Below are 23,822 nucleotides of genomic sequence, written 5' to 3'. Positions count from 1 at the left end.
CCAGAGGCCCCGAGCAGGAGTTGAGTTCCCTGGGAGAGTCTGGACCACACACTGGGGCCACTCTCACCTGGTCTGAGAGTCAGAACTCCTCCTTCAGCGGATCTCACGGATATGTCTGTGCCAGGCGCCTCTGGCCTCCTTCCTCCTGATAAAGGGGTAGGACGGGACCTGCTGTCTTCCCTGTGAACTCCAAGAGCCCTCAAGCAAACGGCCCCCTACCCTTGCCTCCCATCCACAGGCTTGGCAGAGGTGTCCTTGCAGACAGGTGGAAAGTACCAAGCTTCCTTTTGGGGGAATTCTGATCCTAAAGTGTGCCTGCAGCCTAGGCTGCTGCAAGTTCCCAGGAGGTTCCCCGGGAAACAAGGACTATTGTTCTCCGTCCCTCAGATGACTGTGTCACGAAAGCCCTGCCAGCTGGGGAAAGCGTTCAGTACCCTGGAACATTCCAAACCTTGTCAGAGATATAAAGGACCAGAAAAGTATAGAAAAACAACTCCTCCTTGAGATTTTTTTCTTTCTTGGTTTTGGAAGAGGGTTTTTTTTCCTGTCTCTCAGGCCCTCCAGCATCTAAATATACCAAGCATATAATCATTTTGAGCAAACCAAGTATGTACAATATATGTTTATCGTGCTAAACTAACAGAAAACTACTTTGGATCTGTAAGAAGCGCTAAATATATTTCATAACTGCTTCCCTAAAAATATTACATTATATTTTCACTTCCCAGAAATTGAACCCCCCAATTTTTGTATCAACAAGTACTTTAGTTTATGCCCATTTCTTTTCCTCAAAGTGGTAAATACCAACTCCAATTTAATAGTTCTTACTTCCATAAATATTTCCCCTCAACAGGCAGGTGGTATTTCCCAAGTAATATAAAGCTTCGCTATTATAGAATGTTTCTTTTTCTTCTTTTTTTAGAATGTTTCTTATGCAAATATTTTTCCAGTTTTCATGCATCCAGAGCAAAGTTGAATTCTCATTCAGCATGCTAAATCAAGCCTAAATATTACTTTTTCACCTCCTCTCTGAACTCTTCCAAACATGTTCTGAACCCACTTATTGCTACCTACCTGCAATTTTTCTTCAATCTGTCATCTAGTTCATCTTTTACACCCACAAAGAATTGCCAGTAATGGACTTCCATAATCCTAGGATGAGGATTATGAAAATACCAGCCCTTATCAGCTTGTATCTTTCTACGGAGAAGAGAATAAATGAGAAATTTTTTTCTCTTTTTTCAACTTTTGCTATGTACTTTTCTACCATGTGTTCCAGGATTCTTTGAATTTAAAATCAACTTCATCTGGAGTTCCCAATGTGGCACAATGGGATCAGCAGTGTCTTGGGAGCCTTGGGATGCGGGTTCGATCCCCAGCCCAGCACAGTGGGTTAAGGACACAGCGTTGCTGCAGCTTCGGCTTAGGTCACAACTGTAGCTCAGATCTGATCCCTGGCCCAGGAACTCCATATGGTGCGGGGGTGGCAAAAAAAAAAAAAAAAAAGAGAGAGAGAGAGAGAAAAATCAACTTCATCTGTTCCTCTTCCCCATCCCTCCTCAACTCAAGGAGGTGAGATAAGTGATCATAATTCCACTTGCTTTTATTTTTAAATTAAGTCTATGCTTTTTTAGCAGAATGGGCTCTGTTCTGAGGGTGGGAGGGTGGGAGGGTTTGGACGGGGCAAGGGGACCTGTTGGGTGAGGCATGTCATGTCTTGGCTGCCCTTTGCAATATGAGAATTCAACATCAACAAGAAAGTCCTTGCAGGTGACCTTCAGCACTCAATATCAATGCAGGGGGTCACTGGAGAAATTTCGGAAAACCCACAGATCACCCCCAACGGCAGCTGAGTCGGGTACATAAAGTGGCAATAACTTTACAGGCAAGAAAAGATAAATAGATTTGAGAACCAGTCCTATACATACTTAGTACACATGAGGAAAAAAGGACCTCGTGAACCTCAGACATTAAAAGGAAGCTTCTCAGCAAACAAAAAGGCATGGTGAGAACACTGCCAGGCAGCAGGACTTCTGGGCCCAGCCCTGCTCCTGAGTGCTTAAAACACTCGTGGCCTTACATTCTTCACTAATAAAAAGAGAAGGCTGGGCAAACACTTTAAGAAACAATGCCAGTCAATTTCTAGTGACTGGGAGTGACCTGATGGCTCAGTGGTTTAAGGATCTGGCATTATCACCGCTGTGGCTCAGGGCCACTGCTGTGGTACAGGTTCGATCCCTGGCCAGGGAACTTTGGCATGCCCAGCGCATGGCCCAAAAAAAAAAAAAAAATTTCATGTTCTACTGGAAACGTCTGCCATTGACCCAGAAGAACAAATGCAGGTATTTTTCATCTCACTATTTAAAAATCTCTGAGATCCATGCCTCTCCTAGGAGTCTTTAAAAAAAGGTTTTTTTCCTCTTTTTTTTTTGACCATGCCCATGGCATGTGGAAGTTCCCAGGGATCAAACCCACGCCACAGCAGCGACCCAAGCTGCTGCAGTGACAACACGAGATCCTTAAAGGGCTGCAAACACAAGAGAACTCCTGTCCTAGAAGTCTTGATAATATGTGAGGGAAAGCACTCAAAAACCAATCAGGGAGTTCCCGTCATGGCAAAGTGGAAATGAATCCAACTAGGAACAATGAGGTTGTGGGTTCGATACCTGGCCTCCCTCAGTGGGTTAAGGATCTGGTGTTGCTGTGAGCTGTGGTGTAACTCACAGACGTGGCTTGGATCTGCCGTTGTTGTGGCTGTGGTGTAGGCCAGCGGCTACAGCTTCGATTAGACCCTTAGCCTGGGAACCTCCATATGCTGCGGGTGCAGCCCTAAAAAAGACCAAAAAAAAAAAACAAAAAAAAACCCCACCAATCAGGAGAAAGACAAAGGGGTTTTAAAAGCTGATTCAGTGATGATAATAATAATACTTAACATCTATTAAACATTATTTACCAGGAAATGTCCTTAGTACTTTTTATGTGTTATTTCACTTAATTGTCGCAATGAAACCCAGTAAGGAAGGTACTACCACTAATATTCCCATTTTACAGATAGGGAACTTGGGCACATTGAGGCTCAGTAACCTGCTCACGGAGGCACGGCTTACCCAGGCACTGGAGCCAGGATTATCAGGGAGGCTGACTTTAGACATGGCTCTCCATCCATCACATGCTAGGGAGGAAGAAAAGGCGTGAAGACCCTGGCAGAAGGCATAGCGGACACCACAGAGACCTCAAAAGTTGAGGCAGAAAGGATGGCGGTGTGCGTGTGAAGGGACCGTGGGCCAGAGGAAGGCTATGCCAGCTGAATTCTTAGCTAACCACCTGCTTCCCACCAGGGCTCGCCCAGGGCTCATGGGGAGGGTGAGGCAAACAGCCGTGACCAGACCCTTCGGGGCCACCTCTGAGTTCTCTGACAACCTAAGCTGGAGCTCACAAGACCAACCCAGACAAAGGAGGGATAAAGAAAACATCAGCTGGGAGTTCCCAAAAGGGTGAGGTCAGCTGGTACTGAAATAACAGAGGAAGCCTTTGGGCAAGGGACAGGCTGAAAGGACCGGCAAGCAGAGGGTGTCGTGAGACTGCAGAGCTGCGTTCCAGAGTCTGAGAAAAGAGCCAGCAGCCCAGGGACGGGTGACCCAGCTCTGGTTCTCGCGGCAGGAAACCACTGCGCAGCAATTGCTCTGGGACACTGACTCCCGGGGCTTATACGCGCTCTCCTGCATCTCCCGGCAGCCAGGCTGCTCCCTGTCTCTCTTCCTCCCTCGGACAACTGCCCCTGCAGCTCGAGTGAAGGGATTTAACTGGATGTCCCCAAGTCAACTAAGCTCTAAGAACAAGTTCGGGCCAAGGCCCTCAGGCAGAATGCTTAACCAGGCACCCATGGGGTCAGGGGCCTGTGTACCTCTCCCACATAGTACACAAGATATGAGGGGGAAGGCAACTTTCAGGAGAGAGAGTCCCCAGTTTCCTCATCAGATTCTTGCAAGTGTCTACTAGCCACAAAAGGTGGAAAAATCTCTGCACTGGGAGCCCAAGGGGAAAGCACCTGGTCTGGCACTCTAGAAATTCAGTCTCATGGGGGAAGATGGATGGACAGAAATAACACCGAGGCAAGGCCACCTTTGAAAAGCATGCTGATGGGGTACAAAGAAGTGGAGGGGGAGGAGAGCAGAGGTTCGTTCCAACGGGGCTGTCTGTCGATGGGACCTCTTCCTCCGTACCCTGGTTTTGGGATCCAAGTTTGCAATGAGGAAGAAACAGCCGTATGAGTTCTTCCCAGGCCCAGACAGAGACTCTGGCCAGCACTCCTGCTCAAACACCCCTACAGCAAACTCCATCACTGAAGAAGATGCTTCTTGAAAATAAGCACTGCCCCTGGCCTGCCTGCCTCCTCCGCCAGCTCCTGTCCTCTGAATCCCTGGGGTGCCTAAAACACTTACCCACAGGGGCCCCTCACACTCCCAGCCTCTCTGCTCTCACCCTCCATCCAGAAGCTTTGTGCCATCATGAGTTTCATTCCTTTCTAAGAACTCCTGTGGTAACAACAGACTATTGGCGTTGGAGGAGGTCTTAAAAATTCAAGCCAGAGGACTTCCTTTTGGGAAATACAGCAAAATACTAAGAAATGCTGCATAAAATTTGACAAATTTATCTACATATTGAAGCACTCCATAAAATAAGAGCAATCTCCAGGGGCCACAAAATGAAGATGTGAATATGGGTGCAGCTCCCATTCAAGGTGGGGGCAACTAACAACTTTAGACACTTGATTAGGTTAAATGGATTTGAGAATATTAAAACCATAACAATTAATTTTTAAAAAAGAATCAAATCTGAAATAGAACCAAATAAACCTTACAGACATGAAAAATACATTGACTGAAACAAATGAAAAAAACAAGTTCCTGTTGTGGTTCAGCAGGTTAAGGACACAACATTGTGTTCGTGAGGATGCGGGTTCCATACCTTGCCTCACTCAGTGGGTTAAGGATACAGTGTTGCTGTAAGCTGCAGCACAGGTCTCGGATACAGCTCAGCTCTGGCGTTGCTGTGGCTGTGGTGTAGGCCAGTGGCTATGGCTCCAATTTGACCCCTTGCCTGGGAACCTCTATAGGCGATGGATATGGCCCTAAAAAGACAAAAAGAAAAAGAAAAAACAGGGCAGACATCTCTCCCTCAACTTTCCTCTTTAATTTTCTGCCCCCGCTTTATGCCATTGTGATTCTCCCTGCCTTCTGCTGCTGGAAGTCCTTCACCTGAGGTGTGCTCCCCGCCCCCTCTCCCTTTTCCCAGCCCTCTGGCTCAGCTAAAATAAAAAAGGAGAACCGAGGTTCCTGCTGTGGGTGCAGTGGGTTAAGAATCCAACTGCAGCAGCTTGGGTGACTAAGGTCGTGCGGGTTTGATGCCCAGCCTGCTGCAGTGGGTTAAAGGATTTGGCATTGCTGCAGCTGCAGCATAGGTTGCGGATGTGGCTCGGGTTCAGTCTCTGGCCTGGAAACTTCCATGTGCCATGGGTGTGGCCATAGAGTGTTTTGAAAAAGAGAGAGAGAGAAAGAACCAAGAACTGACGACTCAGCCTAACACTTTGTCCTGGTTCATGAGAAAACCCTCAACGTCCACACCCCCTGCCCATTTTTGACTCAGAGGTGGTGGGAACAGACTCTACACCAGCTGGTGGGCCAGGGGAGGGTGCGAGTGGGCACCTGCCTGCATGCATCCACTTGAACCCTGGTTGGCAGGAAGGCTGGAAAGGAGAGGATCAGAGGATTTGTAAGAAGATCTCAGCAGAGAGGCCTTTAATCTTCGCAGCAACTGCTGTATGGAGACCACGTTGTCAGGGATGACCTTGGAGGCCAAGAAGCCAGAAGCACTGGGAGAGCTGCCACCTCTCAACCAGGCAACTGAGACTTGAAAGACCAGAGCCAGAAGGCCAAAGATGAACTGTCCCTTAGGCTCCTTTGTGACTTGAGAGAGGTTCCAAACCTGCCCCCGCAAAAAGCATCCCATTGAACAGAAGATTATGAAACTGAAGCCCTCAAAAGAAAAAGGACTTGCCCAAGAACCCAGGAGAAGTTGGCTTAAAGCTAGGATCTGAGCAGAGATAAAACCCAGTGTTCTTGCCTCTCAGGCCCGGAAGTCCCCTGAGCATACGTGAAGGACGTGCTGCAGAGTGACAACTGCTGAGCCCTGGTGCCCTGGTCCACCCCCCAAATAGCTCTGACTCTCAGCAAAATACTTGACTTCTAGCCCCTCCCCATCAACACAGACCTTTGCCTGGGGTACTCTGCCCTGGAAGAATGTGCAAGTGGTGGCAGGTGTGGACACAGGTGGCCTGGAGATGGCTGAGGGACTGGGCACGGCCAGCAAAAGGGCCAGCTGAAGAATGGACCCATGCACCCCTGTGGGCCCTGCCTTTCCCTAATTTCTACCAGGTTGTAAACTCCAAAAGGGAAGAGATGGGAAGCAACATTCTTTGAGCTTTAACGTGTGCTAGGCTTATTGCAGTCTAATTGGGCCCGTAATGTGTGCAAGCTCACTAATCTTACTTACAAGAAAGGCTCTACAGGAAGGTAATGTAACCCCACTACCCCGATGAAGCATCTGAGGCTTGAAAAGGAGTAAGGTCCTGGAACTGGTGAGTAATAAAGTTTGGATTTGAATCCTGCCCTGTCTTCAAATTCCTTAAGTCTTTCCAGGACTCATCAATGCTTTTTATCCCCCCATAAAAAAGTAAATGCTCACAAACATTTTACTCCAGTTTTAAAATGAATCACTTCTGCATCACTTGGGATTTGCAAAATAAGAATTGAAAATGACACATCACTTAATTTCCTGGGCATTTATATAGGCACACCTTGCTTCATTGCACTTAGAAGATATTGTAGGGTTTTTTTTTTTTTTTTTTTAACAGATTCAAGGTTTGTGGCAACCCTGCATTGAGCAAGTCTATTGGCACCATTTTTCCAACAGCATTTGTTCATTTTGAACTGTTTCTTTTTTCTTTTTCTTGCTTTTTTTTTTTTTTTTTTTTTAAGGGCTACACCTGTGGCATATGGAGGTTCCCAGGCTAGGGGTCAAATCAGAGCTGTAGCTGCTGGCCTACACCACAGCCACAGCAACACAGGATCTAAGCCTTGTCTGCAACCTACACCATAGTGCACGGGAATGCTGGATCCTTAAACCACTGAGAAAGTCCAGGAAAGAACGTGCGTCCTCGTGGATGCCAGTCAGATTCGCTAACTGCTGAGCCACGACAGAAAATCCTCTTTTTTCTTTTTTTTTTTGGAGCCGCCCCATGGTATATGGAGTTCCTGGGTCAGGGATCAGATCCCAGCCACAGTTTCAACCTGAGCCACAACTGAGGCAATGCCGGAACCCACTGCCCTGGGCCAGAGAAGGAACCTGCTTCCAGGAGCTGCAGAGATGCCACCGATCCCATGCACAGCAGTAACTACTCAAACTTTATTACTATTCTATTTGCTATGGTGATCTGTGGTCAGTGATATTTGATGCTACTAGTGCAAAAAGATTAAGACTCACTGAAGTCTCAGATGACAGCATTTTTACCAATAAAGTGTTTTTTTCCAGGAGTCAATGAAGTATTTTTATTTATTTGTTTATTTATTTTTGTCTTTTCAGGACCACACCGGGCATACGGAAGTTCCCAAGATAGGGGTCAAATCAGAGCTGTAGCTGCTGGCCTACACTACAGCCACAGCAACGCCAGATCCTTAACCCACTTAGAGAGGCCAGGATCGAGTCCACATCCTCAAGGATACTAGTCAGGTTCATCACCACTGCGCCACAATGGCAACTCCAAGTATTTTTCTTGTTGGCTGTGCCCGTGGCATATAGAAGTTCCCAGGCCAGAGAATGAACCTGTGCCACAGCTGTGACTCAAGCCATAGCAGTGACAATGCCAGACCCTTAACCACTAGGCCACTGGGGAACTCCAGATTCAATAAAGTGTTGTGGGTTTTTTTTAAGAAGTTATTTATTTATTTTTATTTTTGCCAGACCTACTCTCTTTGCACTTTTTTTACTTACAATGTTGTATTTCAGGTGGGCAGCGAAGTGATTCAGTTATACATATCATATATCCATTCTTTTTTCCCATATACGTTACCATACACGTTATTACAGACTACTGAGTAGATTTCCCTGTGGGTCCTTCTAGTTAATTATCTATTTCATACACAGTAGTGTGTATATGTTACTCCCACCTCAACAAAGTTTTTTCTTTTTTTCTTTTTTTAGGGCCGCATTCACAGCATATGGGGGTCTTAGACAGGGGTCAAATTGGAGCTGTAGCCGCTGGCCTACACCATAGCTATAGCAGGACCAGATCCAAGCCACATCTTCAACCTACACCAAAGCTCATGGCAATGCTGGATCCTTAACCAAGGCCAGGCATCAAACCTACATCCTCATGGATACTAGCTGGATTTGTTTCCACTGAGCCACAACGGGAACTCCAAATATTTTGGCTTTTTAATCTAGAATTCTTTCCAGAATCCAGCAACTGGTTATCACAAAAACCTCTAGGTCAGAGTAGTGGAATTTCAGGTGATTGTTTTTTTGTTTTGTTTGGTTTTGGTTTTTTGTCTTTTGTCCTTTTAGGGTCGCACCCGTGGCATATGGAGGTTCCCAGGCTAGGGGTCTATCAGAGCTGTTGCTGCCGGCCTACACCACAGCCAAAGCAATGCTAGAGCCGATCCAAGTCTGTGACCTACACCACAGCTCATGGCAACACCGGATCCTTAACCCACTGAGCGAGGCCAGATATCGAACCCACAACCTCACAGTTCCTAGTTGGATTTGTTTCCACTGTGCTAAGATGGGAACTCCTCAGGAGGTGATTGTTAATTTCTTCTTCTTCTTTTTTTTTTTTTTTTTTTTGGCTGTGCCTGCAGCATATGGAAATTCTCTGGTCAGGGACTGAACCCAGCCACAGCAGTGACAACACCAGACGCTTAACCTGCCATACCATAAGAGAACTACTCTTCTTCATACTTTTATATATACCATAGCACTGTCACTGACTTCTTTATGCCTTGATTTGGTCCAGAAAAACTTAACATGGCTTGCAAGTATCACAGAATATAAGACAACATAAATGAGAATAGTTGTGGGGGAAAAAAAAAGATATAGGCACAAAACTGATGCCAAAATGTAGATCACAAAACTTTTATAAGTTTTTCCATATTTTGCTATTTCTTTGGGCCGCTCCCGCGGCATATGGAGGTTCCCAGGCTAGGGGTCGAATCGGAACTGTAGCCACTGGCCTATGCCAGGGCCACAGCAACAAAGCAGGATCCGAGCCACGTCTGCAACCTACACCACAGCTCACGGTAACGCCGGATCGTTAACCCACTGAGCAAGGGCAGGGACCGAACCCGCAACCTCATGGTTCCTAGTCGGATTCGTTAACCACTGCGCCACGACGGGAACTCCCAAAAACTGAATTCTAAAGCTTTCTAGTAACCAACACAAAGGGAGAAACCTGAGTGGTTATACAGTTGACACGACCAATAAAAATTAAAACAAACGGATTGCTCAACATCAAAACCAGAAGAAAAGTTCTCATCACAAGAATAAAAAATGTAATTATGTGGGGTGACAGATGTTAACCAAACTTAATATAGTGATCATTTTGCAATATATACACATATCAAATCATTATGTTGTATACTTTAAACTAATATGTCAATTATATCTCTAAAACAGGGAGGAGGGGGAAGACCAGAAGAAACATCTCTGGGAGGTTCTCATATACAGGATAAGCAATGGTTCTCAACCCCTTCCTTGGAGACTCTCACAGGGCTGTCTCTCATAGCACTTAGGTCCTGGGTCTTCCTTGGCCCCTCCTTAAGTTACTGTATCAGTTGTACGTGGGTGCCTAAAGCACAAAAAGGTAATTTTACAGGGGTTAACGTAGTCTAGACACGCAGCCATTATCTGGTAAATAATGAACATGTGTCCTTTTTATAATCATAAAGAAATAAATCAGGAATTCCTGGCTCAGCAGAAACGAATCTGACTAGTATCCATCCAGCACTGCTGTAGCTGTGGTGTAGGCCAGCGGCTGCAGCTCTGATTTGACCCCTAGCCTGGGAACCTCCATATGCCTCAGGGGCAGCCGTCAAAACTAACTAACTAACTAAATAAATCACAGCAGGTTAAGGATCCAGCATTGTCACTGCTATGGCTCTGGTCGCTGGTGTGGTGCAGGTTCAATCCCTGGCTCAGGAACCTCCACATGCCGAAGGTACAGCCAAAAAACCAAATAAATAAAAATTAAGGAGTTCCCATTGTGGCTTAGCAGGTTAAGAACCCAACTAGTATCCATGAGGATGCAGGTGATTCCTGGCCTCACTCGGTGGGTTAGGGATCTGGTATTGCTGTGGCTGGGTGCAGGCCAGCCACTGCAGCTCTGATTCGACCTGTAGCTTGGTACCTTCTGTATGCCACGGGTATGGCCCTAAAAAGACAAAAAAAAAAAAAAAAAAGAAGAAGAAGAAGAAAAAGAAAACAAAATCACACAGTGATTCCATTTCCATAAAGTCTAAAAATAGACTAAATTAATCTGTGCATATGGTAGTGACCTAAAGTGATGGTAATCCTCTGCTCCTTCAGCAGGGTGTCCTTACAGGGGTGTGTTCAGTCTGTACCCTTACATGTGCACTTTTCTGTGCATATAAGATACTCCCATGAAAAGCAGAAAACAACAACAAAAAACACAGGGACCACAAGGACAATTTGCAAGCTTATTTTCTCAAAAAGTTGGTCAATAGTTAAGAAATTTAGGAGTTCCTATTGTGGCTCAGCAGTAATGAACCCAACTAATATCCATAAGGACAAGGGTTCGAGCTCTGGCCCCACTCAATGGGTTAAGGATCTAGCATTGCCATGAGCTGCAGCGTAGGTCGCAGACATGGCTCAAATCTGGCGTTGCTGTGGCTGTGGCGTAGACTGGCAGCTGCAGCTCTGATTTGACCCCTAGCCTGGGAACTTTTATATGCCACAGGTGCAGCCCTAAAAATACCAAAAAAAATTTTTTTAATTGTTTTGGCTGTGCCTATACAGCATGGCAAGTGCTAGGACCAAGGATCAAACTCACACCATAGCAATGACCCCGTGACATATGGAAATATCTCATGGATACTTCTAACATTAAAAGCAGCAATTGCTGGAAACTAAGCATCTGTAAAAATATAAAGATCTATCCATCATGCTTTGCTCAGGATGCATAACATATTCAGCCTGGGGCCCTTTATATGCCCCATCCAAACCCGTCTCAACTTTTCCAGTAGTACTTTTTATACCAGATAACATATGAATCTATTAATTGGATTACAAAGTCAAAGGAAGAATGCATGGTTGGCCTAGCTAAGACCTCACCATCCTTGGACAGAAGGAAACGTGCTTGTGGAAATGAAAAGGGTAGGATCTGAGGCTGGTGGAACTGGGTAGAGAACCAGACAGTGAGTGGCTGACTCCAAGAACAGCCTCCAGGCCCCCTTCCAAAGCAAACTCTGCTCTGGCGGCTGCTCTGCTCCGCTCCATAAAGCCCAGCACTGGAGGGCAAGACCAGGCTCCAGGGCCTGGAAAACTACTGCAGTGCACTCCCAGCCCCTCCTAAAACTGGCACAGAGTGGCTACTTCAAAGACCTGGTGCTGCAAAGCAGTTAAAACTGTGCAGGGCTTCTGAATAACTCCCAGGACCACCGAGCAGGAGAATGGGGCCTCAGCCCAGACCAGGGTCCCTGGGTGGACAGCAGGGCCAGCTGTGCTGCTGTCATTCCGGGGCCATGTCAGAAAGGACTGTAAAGGCCAGGGAAGCAGAGGCCAAGGCTGGGTGAGAGCTCCTGTCCTTTCACACTGCGATCCTGGCACAGACCTCGCTGGTCCGGAGGAAACACACTTTTAATCAAAAAGCACTGATGGCTTGATTCTCTTTCGCATTTGTGTTCAAAGGCTATTGTTGTTTATATGTATTATGGTACAAGGAACAAGAATTCCTAGGTTCTATTCTTGGATCTGTCACTGATAAACAAAGTATCTGCCAGTGGAAAATATCAGGTGCTTGGAAATTCAAAGCTTACCATCCATAACCAGAAGGTATCTGAGTACCTAGTATTTGCCCTGAATTGAATACTGATTTGAAGTTACATGCAGCAGCCGGGTGGCCAGAATAGCAACATAAAGAGAGGTAAGCAGAACACGGGAAAGGGGGCCAGCCCAGCCAGGGCGGAATGCCACAGGGTCCCGGCCACAAGGAGCCCAGAAAGCAGCTGTGCTTCCCTCTCCATTGCCTCTGCTCTGAGTCTCAGCTCTAAGCCACATCCCTGCTCTGCCCCTCTCCCTCGCTTATATCTCAGGTTACTATTCTGCCCTGAGTTTCCTCTGTTCCTGAAGGGCTTGTATCCTTTTCAAATTGGAATGGCTGTGGTGACCCCAGGGCCACAGGGCCCGCCTGACATCTGTGGGTGTGCCTCCTCAGCACACTCAGAGTCAATTAGGAATCACAAGGGCCATCAACTATAATAGAAGAAATAAAAATCTGGAAAAAAAGGGAAAAAAGAAGGAAATCACAAGGGCCAGCCAGAGAGATGTGTTACGGTTTCAGGGGTAAAAGCTGATTGAGTCCTGAGCTTGAGAACACTTTGGGGTTCAGCAGGTAAGCTGGGCACTTAAATGGGGACATTCCAGATTCAGAAAGAGGCTGGTGCACACTTCCACTCGGTCCTGGCTCTGCGCCCAGATGTGATGCTTGGCTCCTGCACCAAGCTGGTCCCAGTGGTAGGTCAATTATAGAGCAAAGAACCTAGAAACCATTTGAGTCCAGCCTCTGCCCTCAAGCAGGACGTAGCCAATCCAATCTGAACAAATGGGTATAGCTCATTAAAACCTGCTAGAATGGAGTCTTTAACTTCCAATAATAGCCTGCTCCCAGGATTGCTTTCAGCCAGTACACACCAGTACGGCTATGCCAGTGGTCAAAGTACTGGTATGTAGTGGTATATAGCCCCAGGCCCTCTGAATGTCCCACTAGAGCCTTGACCTGTCCCCGGGGAAGCTCCATGACGCAGCAGCTAAAGGGCTAATGCCAGCCACAGCAGGGAGCCATCCGCCCCCCCCACCCCAGAACAGGCTCCATACAAAGTACACAATCGTTAAACAGCTTTACTATCTCCTTGACTGTTCCATTCTACAACACTTCCAGCTGCTTTCTCCTATCTACTGAATGAATGGTTTATTCAAAGTCTTTCATGATATAGCACCAACCGATATTCGCCTCCACCCTCTGCTTCACCAAAAGCAGGTGCTCAATGCTCCCAAACACTAACTTTTCCTTGACTCTTGGTCTTTGCTTCTGTTGCTCCTTCTGCCTGGATAGCTTTTTCTGTATTCATCAGACTCTTATCAACTCCTAAGGATCTCCTGAAATGTCACCACTTCCATGAAATATTAGTTCAAAGAGCCGTGTCCCATCTCCAGAAGTGTCACAGCAACGTCTACTTCTACCTTTGTCAAACATAATGGTTGTCTCGAATTACGATTATTTTCATATATGCACCCAACCCCCCGGTACAGAGAAAGCTATGAGACCACAGTAAGGGAGTGCGAGTCATCGCCACATCTAAGTGACCCAGCACAATGCCGTGCTCCAGCTATGTGCTAAACAAATATTTGTTTGAGTGAGTGAAGAGCTCTCCTTCTTTTGTCCAAGGGACCCATTTTTCTATCCGTTAATGATTTTGGTGGCTTCTCTCTGAAGTTACTCCAATTGTGGTTGTATCTTTTTCTACATATGGAGCCCAAATTGCATATCACCATATCAAACTACTGGGTTATTCCATGAAGAAGCCGGAAGCACACTCCCCTGTCATTACTTTACCACCCTGGAGTCTGTAAATGCCACCTCTCCACACACTTCTTCTAGCGCCAGATCAGTGACCCACCACACAGGGACAGGCAAATGAAGGGTTCTTGGTAACAGAGGCTGGCTCTGAGATGACAGGAAGGCTGGTGGTGGAGTGAGTTGGCCGGGGCTGCCAGAGAGAGGCAGGGTGGCTTGTTGGGAAACAGAGCCAAGTCAGGGTTCTGGTTGCTGCTGTAAGCTGGGCTGTAGAAGAAGGAAGGCTCCCTGTCCCCCACCCCCAACTCCCCACATCCTAATTCCTCCTCCCGTGCTTGCCCTCCAGAGGAACAGCCCAGCTGGGAGTAAAACCTATGAGACAAGAGAAGACATTGATACATCTTGTCTGAACTTCTTAAAAACAAAGGATGGGAGACCAGAGCCATTGTCCAAATCTTATTCCAAAAAGAAATCAAGGGAAGAGTGGAACACAATGGGTCAGCCCAGCATGAAAAGCCACCCTGACAGCAGGTGGGCTTCAGGGATCTAGGAGGATGCAAAGAGGATAAGAGTGGTCCATTAGTGCCCAGGTATGGGCCCCGGTTAAAAATGATAGTTAGGGAAATAGAAAGCCAATTTTGGAATAAGAAGATGGGAACATTCTTCTGGAGAAGGGTCAGCTTGGAAAAGGAAACAAAGAATAAGAAAACCCAGTCAGTGAGTTAAAACTCATCTAGGAGGGAAAACAAACAGACCCAGGAATTGATGGCTGAGGAGGAGGCAGAGGCTGGGAGCCAGAGTGAGAGATGATGCCTGGGCAGAGCCTTCCTCCTGGGCTGAGCTCCCTGACCCAGGAAACGCAGAGGCAGGGAGATCACACAACCTTACTGTCCACATTGAAAGGGACCTTGGAAATGATTTAGTCCAGCTTTCTTCTACCTAAGAAGCCGCCATCTTCCCCCGGACTCCTCAACCAGGTAGTTGGTGGCAGAACCAGGAATGGAATCTCAGACTCCAATGCTCAGCCAGAGTTACTGCAACTGCCACAGAGTGAGAGTTTCTGCCATAAATATCTATCTCTACCCTGAACCAGCTCAATTACCCACCCTAGTAATTCCCTGTCTTTGGCCACAAGAGGAGGCAAAGCACCACACCCAGCCCTGGGCAGAGCAGCTGACACAAGAACTTAGAGCATCTTCTCAGCAGAGTTTCATCAGTCCTTCCTCTGGGTTCCTGAAAGGGAGAATGTTTATAATTCCAGACAATGTCCTGGAATTATAAACCTCCACCCCTCAGCCTTGGGAAAGGCACCTGGTAGTTCTAGGAGTGTCTCCTTCTTCCAACTCTTCCAGCGACCTTTCACACAGTCCCTGACGCGTTGGGAGTTTTACTTTACTCCATCAGTAGTAAACTGAAAATGCTTTCAGACAGCCAAGCCCGTCAGAGGGCAAAAAAAAGACCACCCCTCTCCCGTTTTCCTAGGAGGAACCCAAGGCACAGAAAAATCAAGCGGCCCTGGCTCAGCTGAAAAAGAGAAGCAGGAATAGACCCACTGTTTGGTCCGCTGAGCTGGCCGCTGCTCCCTGAACAGGCTCTGGGGGTTCAGCCCACTCCGCAGGGTGCCCCACGGAGGCTGCACACAACACGCTGAGAGATGGCCAGGACCAGGAGAGGGGACCGCTGTGGTGGTGGTGGGGGGGGGACTCAGAGGAAGAGGAAGGGGCTGGGAGGGGAGTGGCGTGTGGGAAGAGGGGGAGGCGAGTGACTCCCGGAGGACCGGTTAAAATAAAGGACCCGGCCGGCGTCCCGCAGCCCTCAGCCCGGCGCCCGGCCCCGCGGCTCCCCGGCCTTGCTCCCGCCGGGCGCCCGGCACCTGGAGACCCGGTCTCAGTTGGGGGGGCGGGTCCCCCAGACGCGGGAGCCGCCGGCCCTGCCTAACCCTCCTCGGCGCCCGCGCTACTTACTCCGGTTCAAGGGGTTCCCGCCGACCTGGGCCGACGCCGCCAGTTCCAGATAAAGAGTCCAGAGCCCCACGGACACCAGGGCGAGCAGCAGCAGCAGCCGGAAGCGCCTTCGCAGCAGCTTGACCGGGCGCTGGAGCAACAGGAGCCGCGAGGCCCGGGGGCCCCCCATGGCGCCGCGCCCCCCAGCCCCGGCCAGATCTTAGCGCCGCGCCCTGGCCGCCTCCCCCGGCCGCTCCGCCGCGGGGAGCCGGCTCATGCTCCGCGCAGGCCCCCGGCTCCCGCGCCGCCCGGGGCTCTCGGCGCAGCCTGGTTCCTCCCGTGGGCCCTCCGGTCTCCCGCCCACGCCGGGGTAAGGGCTAGCTGCCTGCTGCCCAGCCGCTCCTCGCTCCCTGCTCGCTCCCGCGTCTGCCCACGAGGAGGCTCCCCAGGTGCGCCCGCCCCTCCTCGTGCCCCCCTCCCGCGGCTCCGGCCGCTGCCCACCTGCCCCGCCCCCAGCCTGGCCCCGCCTCCGAACACAGGTGGGTCCCTCCCCTGAGCCGCGCCAGGAAGGGAACTGCGAGCCCTGGTCTCTCTGGTCGCCCGCGCCTCGGCCCACTAAGGGTGCGCAGGGCGCGCGGGGGCGAGTTGTGATCTGGCCTCCGCGTCTGAGGGAGATTGGGCAGAGTTACTCCCCTGGCCGAAGTGAAGTCCAAGCTGGGTAGACGTCCGGGGCGGGGGTGGGGGGAGTGTTGGGGAGGCTGGGGGCCTTTCGTGGCCTGCAATGACCCGACTCCCTGCTTTAGGTAATGAAAGTTCGGAAGCCATGAACACTTAATTCAGTTAGTCCCCTCTTCCAAGTCGGATCTCAGGACCCTTCCTCTCCAGCCTTAGCACATCTCCAAGAGGCACTGGGAGAGTTATAATGGCACTCCAGCGTGAACCCCAAGTAGTTTTTCCCAGACTAGCATAACAGAGCTTTGGAGGGGAGAGTAGATGTTAAAGAGTTCTGAGGAAGAATTACAAGTAAAAAACAAAAACAGGAGTTCCACTTGTGGCTCAGCAGGTTAAGAACCTGACTCGTATTCATGAGGACCGGGTTCCCCTACCAGGCCTCGCTCAGTGAGGTAAGGATCCTGCAGTTGCCTTGAGCTGCGGGGAAGGTCGAAGATGCAGCTCAGGTCCTGAGTTGCTGTGGCTTTGGCATAGGATGGCATCTGCAGCTCCGTTTGTACCCTTAGCCTGGGAACTTCCATAGTGGGTGTGACCCTAAAAAGCAAAAAATAATAATAAAAGAAAAAAAAAGAAAAACAAAAATAGAAACCAAAAAAAAAACCCCAAAAAACCCCAAAAAAAACCCAAAACATAGAAACTCACTCCTGAGGTTAAAAAGTTCATCAAGATATTGTGAATTCCAGTCCTCTGCCTTCAGGCTGGTAAAACATTACTATCTGATTTAAATGAGATAATTAAAGTTCAGAGGAGCACAGCGGACTGCCTGAGGTCATTCAACAGTGAACAGTACAGTTTCCTTTTTCAATTTTTCTCCCGGAGAGAATGGCCAAGAGATCATGAGGAAAGCTGAGGATCAGAAGCATTCCCAGGGAGTTCCCTGGTGGCTCAGCAGGTTAAAGATCCAGTATTGTCACTGCTGTGGATTGGATTGCTGCTGTGACATGGGTTATATCCCTGGGCCAGGAACTTCCACATGCCAGGGGTACAGCCAAAAACAAACAAACAAGCATTCCCGGATATTTTAAAGCAAATGCACAACATGCAAAGAATGTTCAGTGACAGAAATTCACAGAATTCAATGCTGTTTCCCCCTCTCTCTGCTACCACTTTTGCTGGATGTTCAGCTGTCCTATAGTCTCTACTGGATTATGTAACTTTTCCTAGCTTTGCCACTCCCCCCCCAACTCCAGGCTCCCCACCTGCATTCCCCTACCATCCTCTCCATTACCACTAGGTTTTTACAATTTTTTTTTTACACATCCATGCACCTCAAAATATTTAATGACTCCCTAGTGCTTACCGATTAAAATGCAAAATGTTGGGTGTTCCATCGTGGCTCAGTGGGTTACAAAACAGACTAGTATCCTTAAGGATGTGGATTTGATCCCTGGCCTCACTCAGTGGGTTAGGGATCCCACATTGCCATGAGATGTGATGTAGGTGGCAGACACGGCTCGGATCCCATGTTGCTGTGGCTGTGGTATAGGCTGGCAGCTATAGCTCCGATTCAAGCCCTAGCCTGGGAACCTCCATATGCCGAAGGTGGCTTCAGCCCTAAAAAGCTAACTAACTAAATAAATAAAATGCAGATTGTCAATGTGGAATTCAAGATCTTCCAAAACCTCTTCCAACTTTGCGTGACCATGTGAAAGTTGCTTCAGCTAAAACGAATTCATTTACTGCCTCCAACACATTTTCCTTTTCATTTGGGTCAGGTCTGACCCCTTCTTCAAAGTCCATTTCAGGCCTATGAAGCTTTCTTGGACCAGCCCAGTCCTAAGCAGCCCCATCATCCTTGGAGCTTTCGCAGAACCGATGCTCTGATCTGTACCCACCCCCTGATAGGTACACACTCACTTTGAGTCTTGTTTCCTAACTTCTCCGTAAGGCTTCAAAGATGGGAACTGTCCATCCCCAGGACGCAGCACACCATCCATTTAGCAAGGGATACTCTGACTAGAGTCAGCAGCCCCCAGAACTCTCAGTGTAGTTCTTTAGCAAAGGGTGAATTTGAAGGACAATTCTCTAATAATAGCCCCAAGGAAATGTCTCTGCGAAGGTCCAAACCACAGATGGGTGCACTTCCCACCTCTTCTTTCTCTCCAGAAGACCGGACAGGAGCGGCCAGAGTGCACACGCTTGGTTGAGGGAGGGGGCAGGGGACCAGGATCTCTCTCACTAGGGGCAAGCACACTGGATGTGAGGTTAAGCCACTATCGGTACTCTGACAGAGAGAGGTGGCAGCCCCACGAGTCTCTCCTCAAGGCTGGCCCTCCTGAAGAACTGCCATGCCTTCGATCAACCAAACCCTTGAAGTGTGTATTATGCGGGAACGAGAAGAGCTACAAAACAGGGAGTGTGCCATTTAGCTGAGAAAAGATATTACACTAAAATAGAAAGTTGACACTTTAAAAGTTGGGTTTCTGGTCCAAGGAGTGAATTCCAAGGAAATTCAGAAAAGGAAAGAGATCAGTCTGTACCTCTCAATCTTTCACCCTCCTCTCCTCACTCCTACTCTGTTCTTATACCTTGAACAGATGGTTTCTTTGCCGGTTTTATGGTGAGAGTGCAGGGCTGGGAAGGGGTACTGAGGCCAGGAACCCCCTGGGACACTCCCTCCCCCTTCCGTTCCCTTTCCTGCTGTGGCTGCCTCACACCAGACCCCGCTTTCAGACTCCCTATTCAAATCCCTTTTCAACTCCTAGTGACACCATAGCAGGTGAGGAGATAAACTTTGAGACCCAAATTCCTTTCTCCATTAATTGAGCTAGCTGTCATCCTCCCTCAGGTCCAGAGGTATTCATGATGACAAATTTTGGTGGCATAATATTGCCACCAAAGTCTGTCCATCATCACATCAGTTTAACTGATATTCACTGGTTCTTCTCATGCTTTTCTCCATCCTTTCACTCTCGCACTTCAGACCTGGCACTAGAATGGCCCAGGGTCACCTCACACAAATTGCACCAAGGAAAAAAATAAGTTTCAGTATGTCACCTGTGATACTGATGGGACAGTCTCTATCTTTGGCTTGGCAAGGATGTCAGCGTCAAGACAAAGCACAAAGCTTCTTGCCCCAGATTACAGAGGCTTTGTAAGGGAAATCAACCTAAGCTTTCTAAAATGGGCCGAGGCTAGCCCAGGAAAACTCTGATTTGTTAAGAGGGAGGGGTGGCCAGTGACCTGTCACTGTATTAGCAGAACTCTTGTACCAGGAGCAACGCTTATCCTAGACTGTAGGGATGCCAGAATATACTAATTCCCTTAAACCTGGTGCTACTTCCCCTTTCCTAAAACCTGACATCTACTTTGTAACGTAGCACCCTTGAGCTTACAGCATGCGTATTTTATTTCTCACCGTACCGTGAGAATAGCAGGGGAGGTATTCTCCCTTTTACAGACAGGCTTCGCAAGCAAGCTCAGTTTCTTGAAGATGACCTGCACCAAGTTCACAGGACCGATGAGTGACGAAATCAGGACTAGAACCAGCTCTTGAGCCTCTGGCCCTCTTCCCCTTGCACCCAGAGAGGGCTCCTTCTTCTGCCCAACCATCCAGATTCCTTTACACCCAGAGAGACCCTCACTCTGTTACTTCAGGAGCTTCCCTGCTCTTCAAATGTGTTTCTTGGAGATACCTTCGTTGGGAATTCCAGTGATAAATCAATGAGGATCTCTGGGCCATCACTAATGTCTTAGACCAAGACGTAGAGGCCTAAGTTCCCCTGAGAGAATTCCTGAGAAAGAAATGAACAGTACTGAAGCTGTCCCCAAGGGCCACGACCAACTCATGCAAATCACCCACAACCCAAAGCTGTTGGTTTCTCTGATTCTGATTTGCAGGTAGGAAAGGATAAATAACTTACTCAAGGTGACATAGGTGCCCCTGAGATGGGACTCAAACTCAGGTTTTCTAACGTCAGACTTAGCGCTTTTCTCCCCCGCCCCTTCACACATGTTGCTACCCTGGAAGTTCCCCTGGAGAAATACACTCACCCTGGAAACTGTGAGCTCACTCTCAACACATCCGTAACTCACTGGCCACATGATCATTCTTCTCATCCTCTCCTCCCTGCCCTCATCAATGCTGCGTGGACAGCTCTTTACCTGCCCCTTCCTTCCATGAGTCCAACGTTTACAAATCTTCCTGCGGAGTTTGCTACTGTGGAGGCTGATCCCAGGAGAAGGTGGAGGCCGTCATTGAGTGCTTCTTATTGGTTACTTTTTTTTTTTTTTTTTTTTTTTATTTTTTTAGAGCCGCACCTAGGGCCTAAAAAACTGGAAGTTCCCAGACTAGGGGTCAAATTGGAGCTGCAGCTGCCGACCTACACCACAGCCACAGCAATACCACATCCAAGTTGCGTCTGCAACCTATACCATAGCTTATGGCAATGCTGGATCCTTAACCCACTGAGTGAAGCCAGGGATCAAACCCGCATCTTCCGGGATACTAGTCAGGTTCATTACCACTGAGCCATGATGGAAACTCCCTTATTGATTACTTCTGATTTCCGATGCCATTGAGCCCTTCTGTCTGGCTGGTAAAAAGCACTATGAGCCCTGGCTAAGCCCCAAGCCTTAGCTCTACCACCTGCGGTCCTAAATGATTCTGTATGCTGGACTGGGAAACAGATGCATCTTTACCCTCCCTACAGAGGAGCACATGCAAGGCTGCATCATGGAGACTCGAAGGAACCAAAGAGATGTGCTGAAGGGTCGGGACAAAACTCACCGGCAGTTCATGTACTTAGGACCTCATGTCCTCCCCAAGCAAGTGAGTTGTGGCTGGGGGCCAAACTCGAGCTGTGACCCAGACCAGGATTTTTTTCTTTTTGGCTTCACCTGGGCATGTGGAAGTTCCCTGGCCAGGGATCGAACCTAAGTCACAGCAATAACCAGAGCCACAGCAGTGACAACAGCAGATCCTTAACCCACCAAGTCACCAGGGAACTCCCGAACTATATGCTTTGAAGCTTGGCGTCTATGGCTGGATCTAGCTTCCCTCTCCAGCCTGCAGTGTGACTGCCTCCAAATTATTTCAAGGTCAGAGTTCCCGTTGTGGCTCAGTGGAAACAAATCTGACTAGTATCCATGAGGACGCAGGTTCAATCTCTAGCCTTGCTCAGTGGGTTAAAGGTCCAGAGTTGCCGTGGGCTGTGATGTAGGCCTGCAGCTACAGCTCCAATTTGACCCCTAGCCTGAGAACTTCCATATGCCCCAGATGTGGTCCTAAAAAGACAAAAACAAATAAACAAACAAAACCAAATTATTCCAAGCTCTCTTCCAGCATTCTGCCCCCAGGGAAAAGTATTCCCCAGCAAGTCAACAGACAATTATATAAGTTGGAAAATTAACTTTGACTTGTGGGGTTTTCACCTGAGTAATACCAATTATTTCCCTCTGCTCAGGTTTGCTTTGTTGCTGGGAGACCTACAAGGAGAAAGGGTGAAGAGCGGTCTTGGCTGCTTATTAGCTGGTGCTGAAACAGAGGCTAATTCAGCCCTCCCCAAGGCGCCACCTCCTGTCTGACACTAAACCCAGTGCAAAGACCTTCTTTCCTTCTCTCTCCTGTCTGCAGGCTCCCATCTGCTACTGCAGACAATGGTGAGGAGTTCGCAGCTGAAGTTGAGGGTGATGACCCCCAGCTCTGAGTTCATGCCTGACGTCTACAAGCTGTGTGGCTTGCTGGGGCTCCAGGCCCACGGTCCAGAGTGCTCTGTCTTTCTCCCAAGGACACAGCCCACAGAGTCGGTCCCCACGTGTACACACACAGGTGTACACACACTGCCCTTTTGGTTGCACACATGGCAGCATCTGGCACCACCTCCTGTAGCACCCAAGGTGTTCTCAGCATTTGCTGAATAAGCTGTTGGTCTCCAGCCTCTGAGCAAAGCTGGATTTCCTGCCTCCATTCTTTCGTCCTGGAAAAAACCCTTCCATGTACCTCTCCCACTCCACCTTCCCAGCTTGTCCCTCACCAGGCTTGCTGGTGACCACATGTGTTCTGCATTTTGTAATCTGTGCTGCTTCGGTAGCACTCAGCCCAGAAGTCGGGCAATAAACACGCTGTAATGATGGAAAATGTTCCTATTCTCTGTTCATAGGAGGCCCTGCCTCCTCTAAAGCCCATTCATGTCAAAATGCTTTCCTCTAATTAGGCAGAAATGGGAGCATGAATGGCCCTTCCCTGGCCTCAGATACAACTGCCCCCACTCATCTGCCTGGAAAGCTGCAGGCAGCCAGGCAAGAGGCCAGTGCAGTTGTGTATGTGCACTGGCCAGGGATCGAACCTGCACCACAGCAGTGGCCTGAGCCACAGCAGTGACAACGCCAGATCCTTAACCTGCTATGCCATAAGGGAACTCCTGGCGTGGCTGTATTAACCTACCTCATGGCCTTGCTGGGGAAGAACAATGATCCCAAAACCCAGGACATGTGCAGAGGGCCACAAAACAGCTCAAGTGCTCAAGCCCCAGACAGACTTTCTAAAAACCTTCTTTGTCTAAGTTCATAGGTCCAGGCTATGAACCCTGGCGCGAGAACCTCAGCCATGCTTCTTAGCAATCACTGCGGCATCTCAGTGGCCCGTCTCCGGTTCCAGACGGTGATGCTAGGCACGATGGTTTCAGGTTTCTCAGCTGTGTTATCTAAGGACCGGCTGCTGGGGATTTGATCAGGGCCAGTTTGGGAGAGAGGCAGACGCCGTCTTTTCCCCAGAACAGACTACTCTTTGAGCTCTGCCGCCACCCGGACTGGAGATGGAAGAAAGAAAACACAAATCTGCACTGTATGTGGTTCTCCGGAATGTAGCTTGGCCCTGGAGAAGGAAAGTTAAGGCGCAACCTCGCTGCTCCTCTGCACGCCCTCTGCAGGCAGCAGGCCCCGTCCCTGGGGCCTGGCTAGCTGGGACGGGCCAGGGTGGACAAGAAGCATGTCTGACCTCAGCAGTGGCGGGCTCCCGGCCCCTTCCGGTCAGTACTGAAGTCCGGAGGACGGGAGGCTGAGGGAAAGTGTTTGCAAGGACCGAGGGAAACAGAACCCTGTCCTCTGGCCAAGCTGTGGAGAAAGCAGACAAGCCCGGTTTAGGAACTTGGAATAAGGACAGTCAGGGACATGCGTCAGGAGGTGAGGTTTGGGCTCTGTTTTCCTGTCCCCTCACACACTTGCCACATTCATTGTGTGCAGGTCGTGGTGATGGAGGGTGGGCCAGGAGGGCACTCGGCATAAGGACCAGCCTTTTAGAGAAAGTGAAGTGCTGAGTGCTTTCTAAGCTCTGAGAGCTGAGG

The 23,822-nt window shown here is 48.8% G+C and overlaps 1 protein-coding gene across 4 annotated transcripts in view; it reads right to left on the bottom strand.

Annotated features, from left to right (window-relative positions):
* Window positions 1-16,241, bottom strand: part of B4GALNT3 (beta-1,4-N-acetyl-galactosaminyltransferase 3) — an 88,858-nt gene extending 72,617 nt beyond the window's left edge. For 3 of the 4 annotated variants that reach the window (XR_014803984.1, XM_084956971.1, XM_021092495.2), the window contains exon 1: window positions 15,829-16,241. Coding sequence is in view for 2 of the 4 variants with exons in the window: in XM_084956971.1 (XP_084813097.1) it covers window positions 15,829-15,997 (169 nt within the window). In the remaining 2 variants the exon portion in view is untranslated. Of the gene's footprint in view, window positions 1-67; window positions 362-15,828 lie in introns of those variants that run through there. The other variant, XM_084956972.1, reaches the window with a different exon arrangement.
* Between the last annotated feature and the right edge of the window lie 7,581 nt (window positions 16,242-23,822).

This window comes from Sus scrofa, chromosome 5 (assembly GCF_054392235.1).
Source record: "Sus scrofa isolate SSC_HxYL_T2T_F1_AM1 chromosome 5, Sscrofa_HxYL_maternal_Yorkshire_Landrace_v2.0, whole genome shotgun sequence".
NCBI lineage: Eukaryota > Metazoa > Chordata > Mammalia > Artiodactyla > Suidae > Sus > Sus scrofa.
This window is presented reverse-complemented; position numbering and strand designations above follow the sequence as displayed.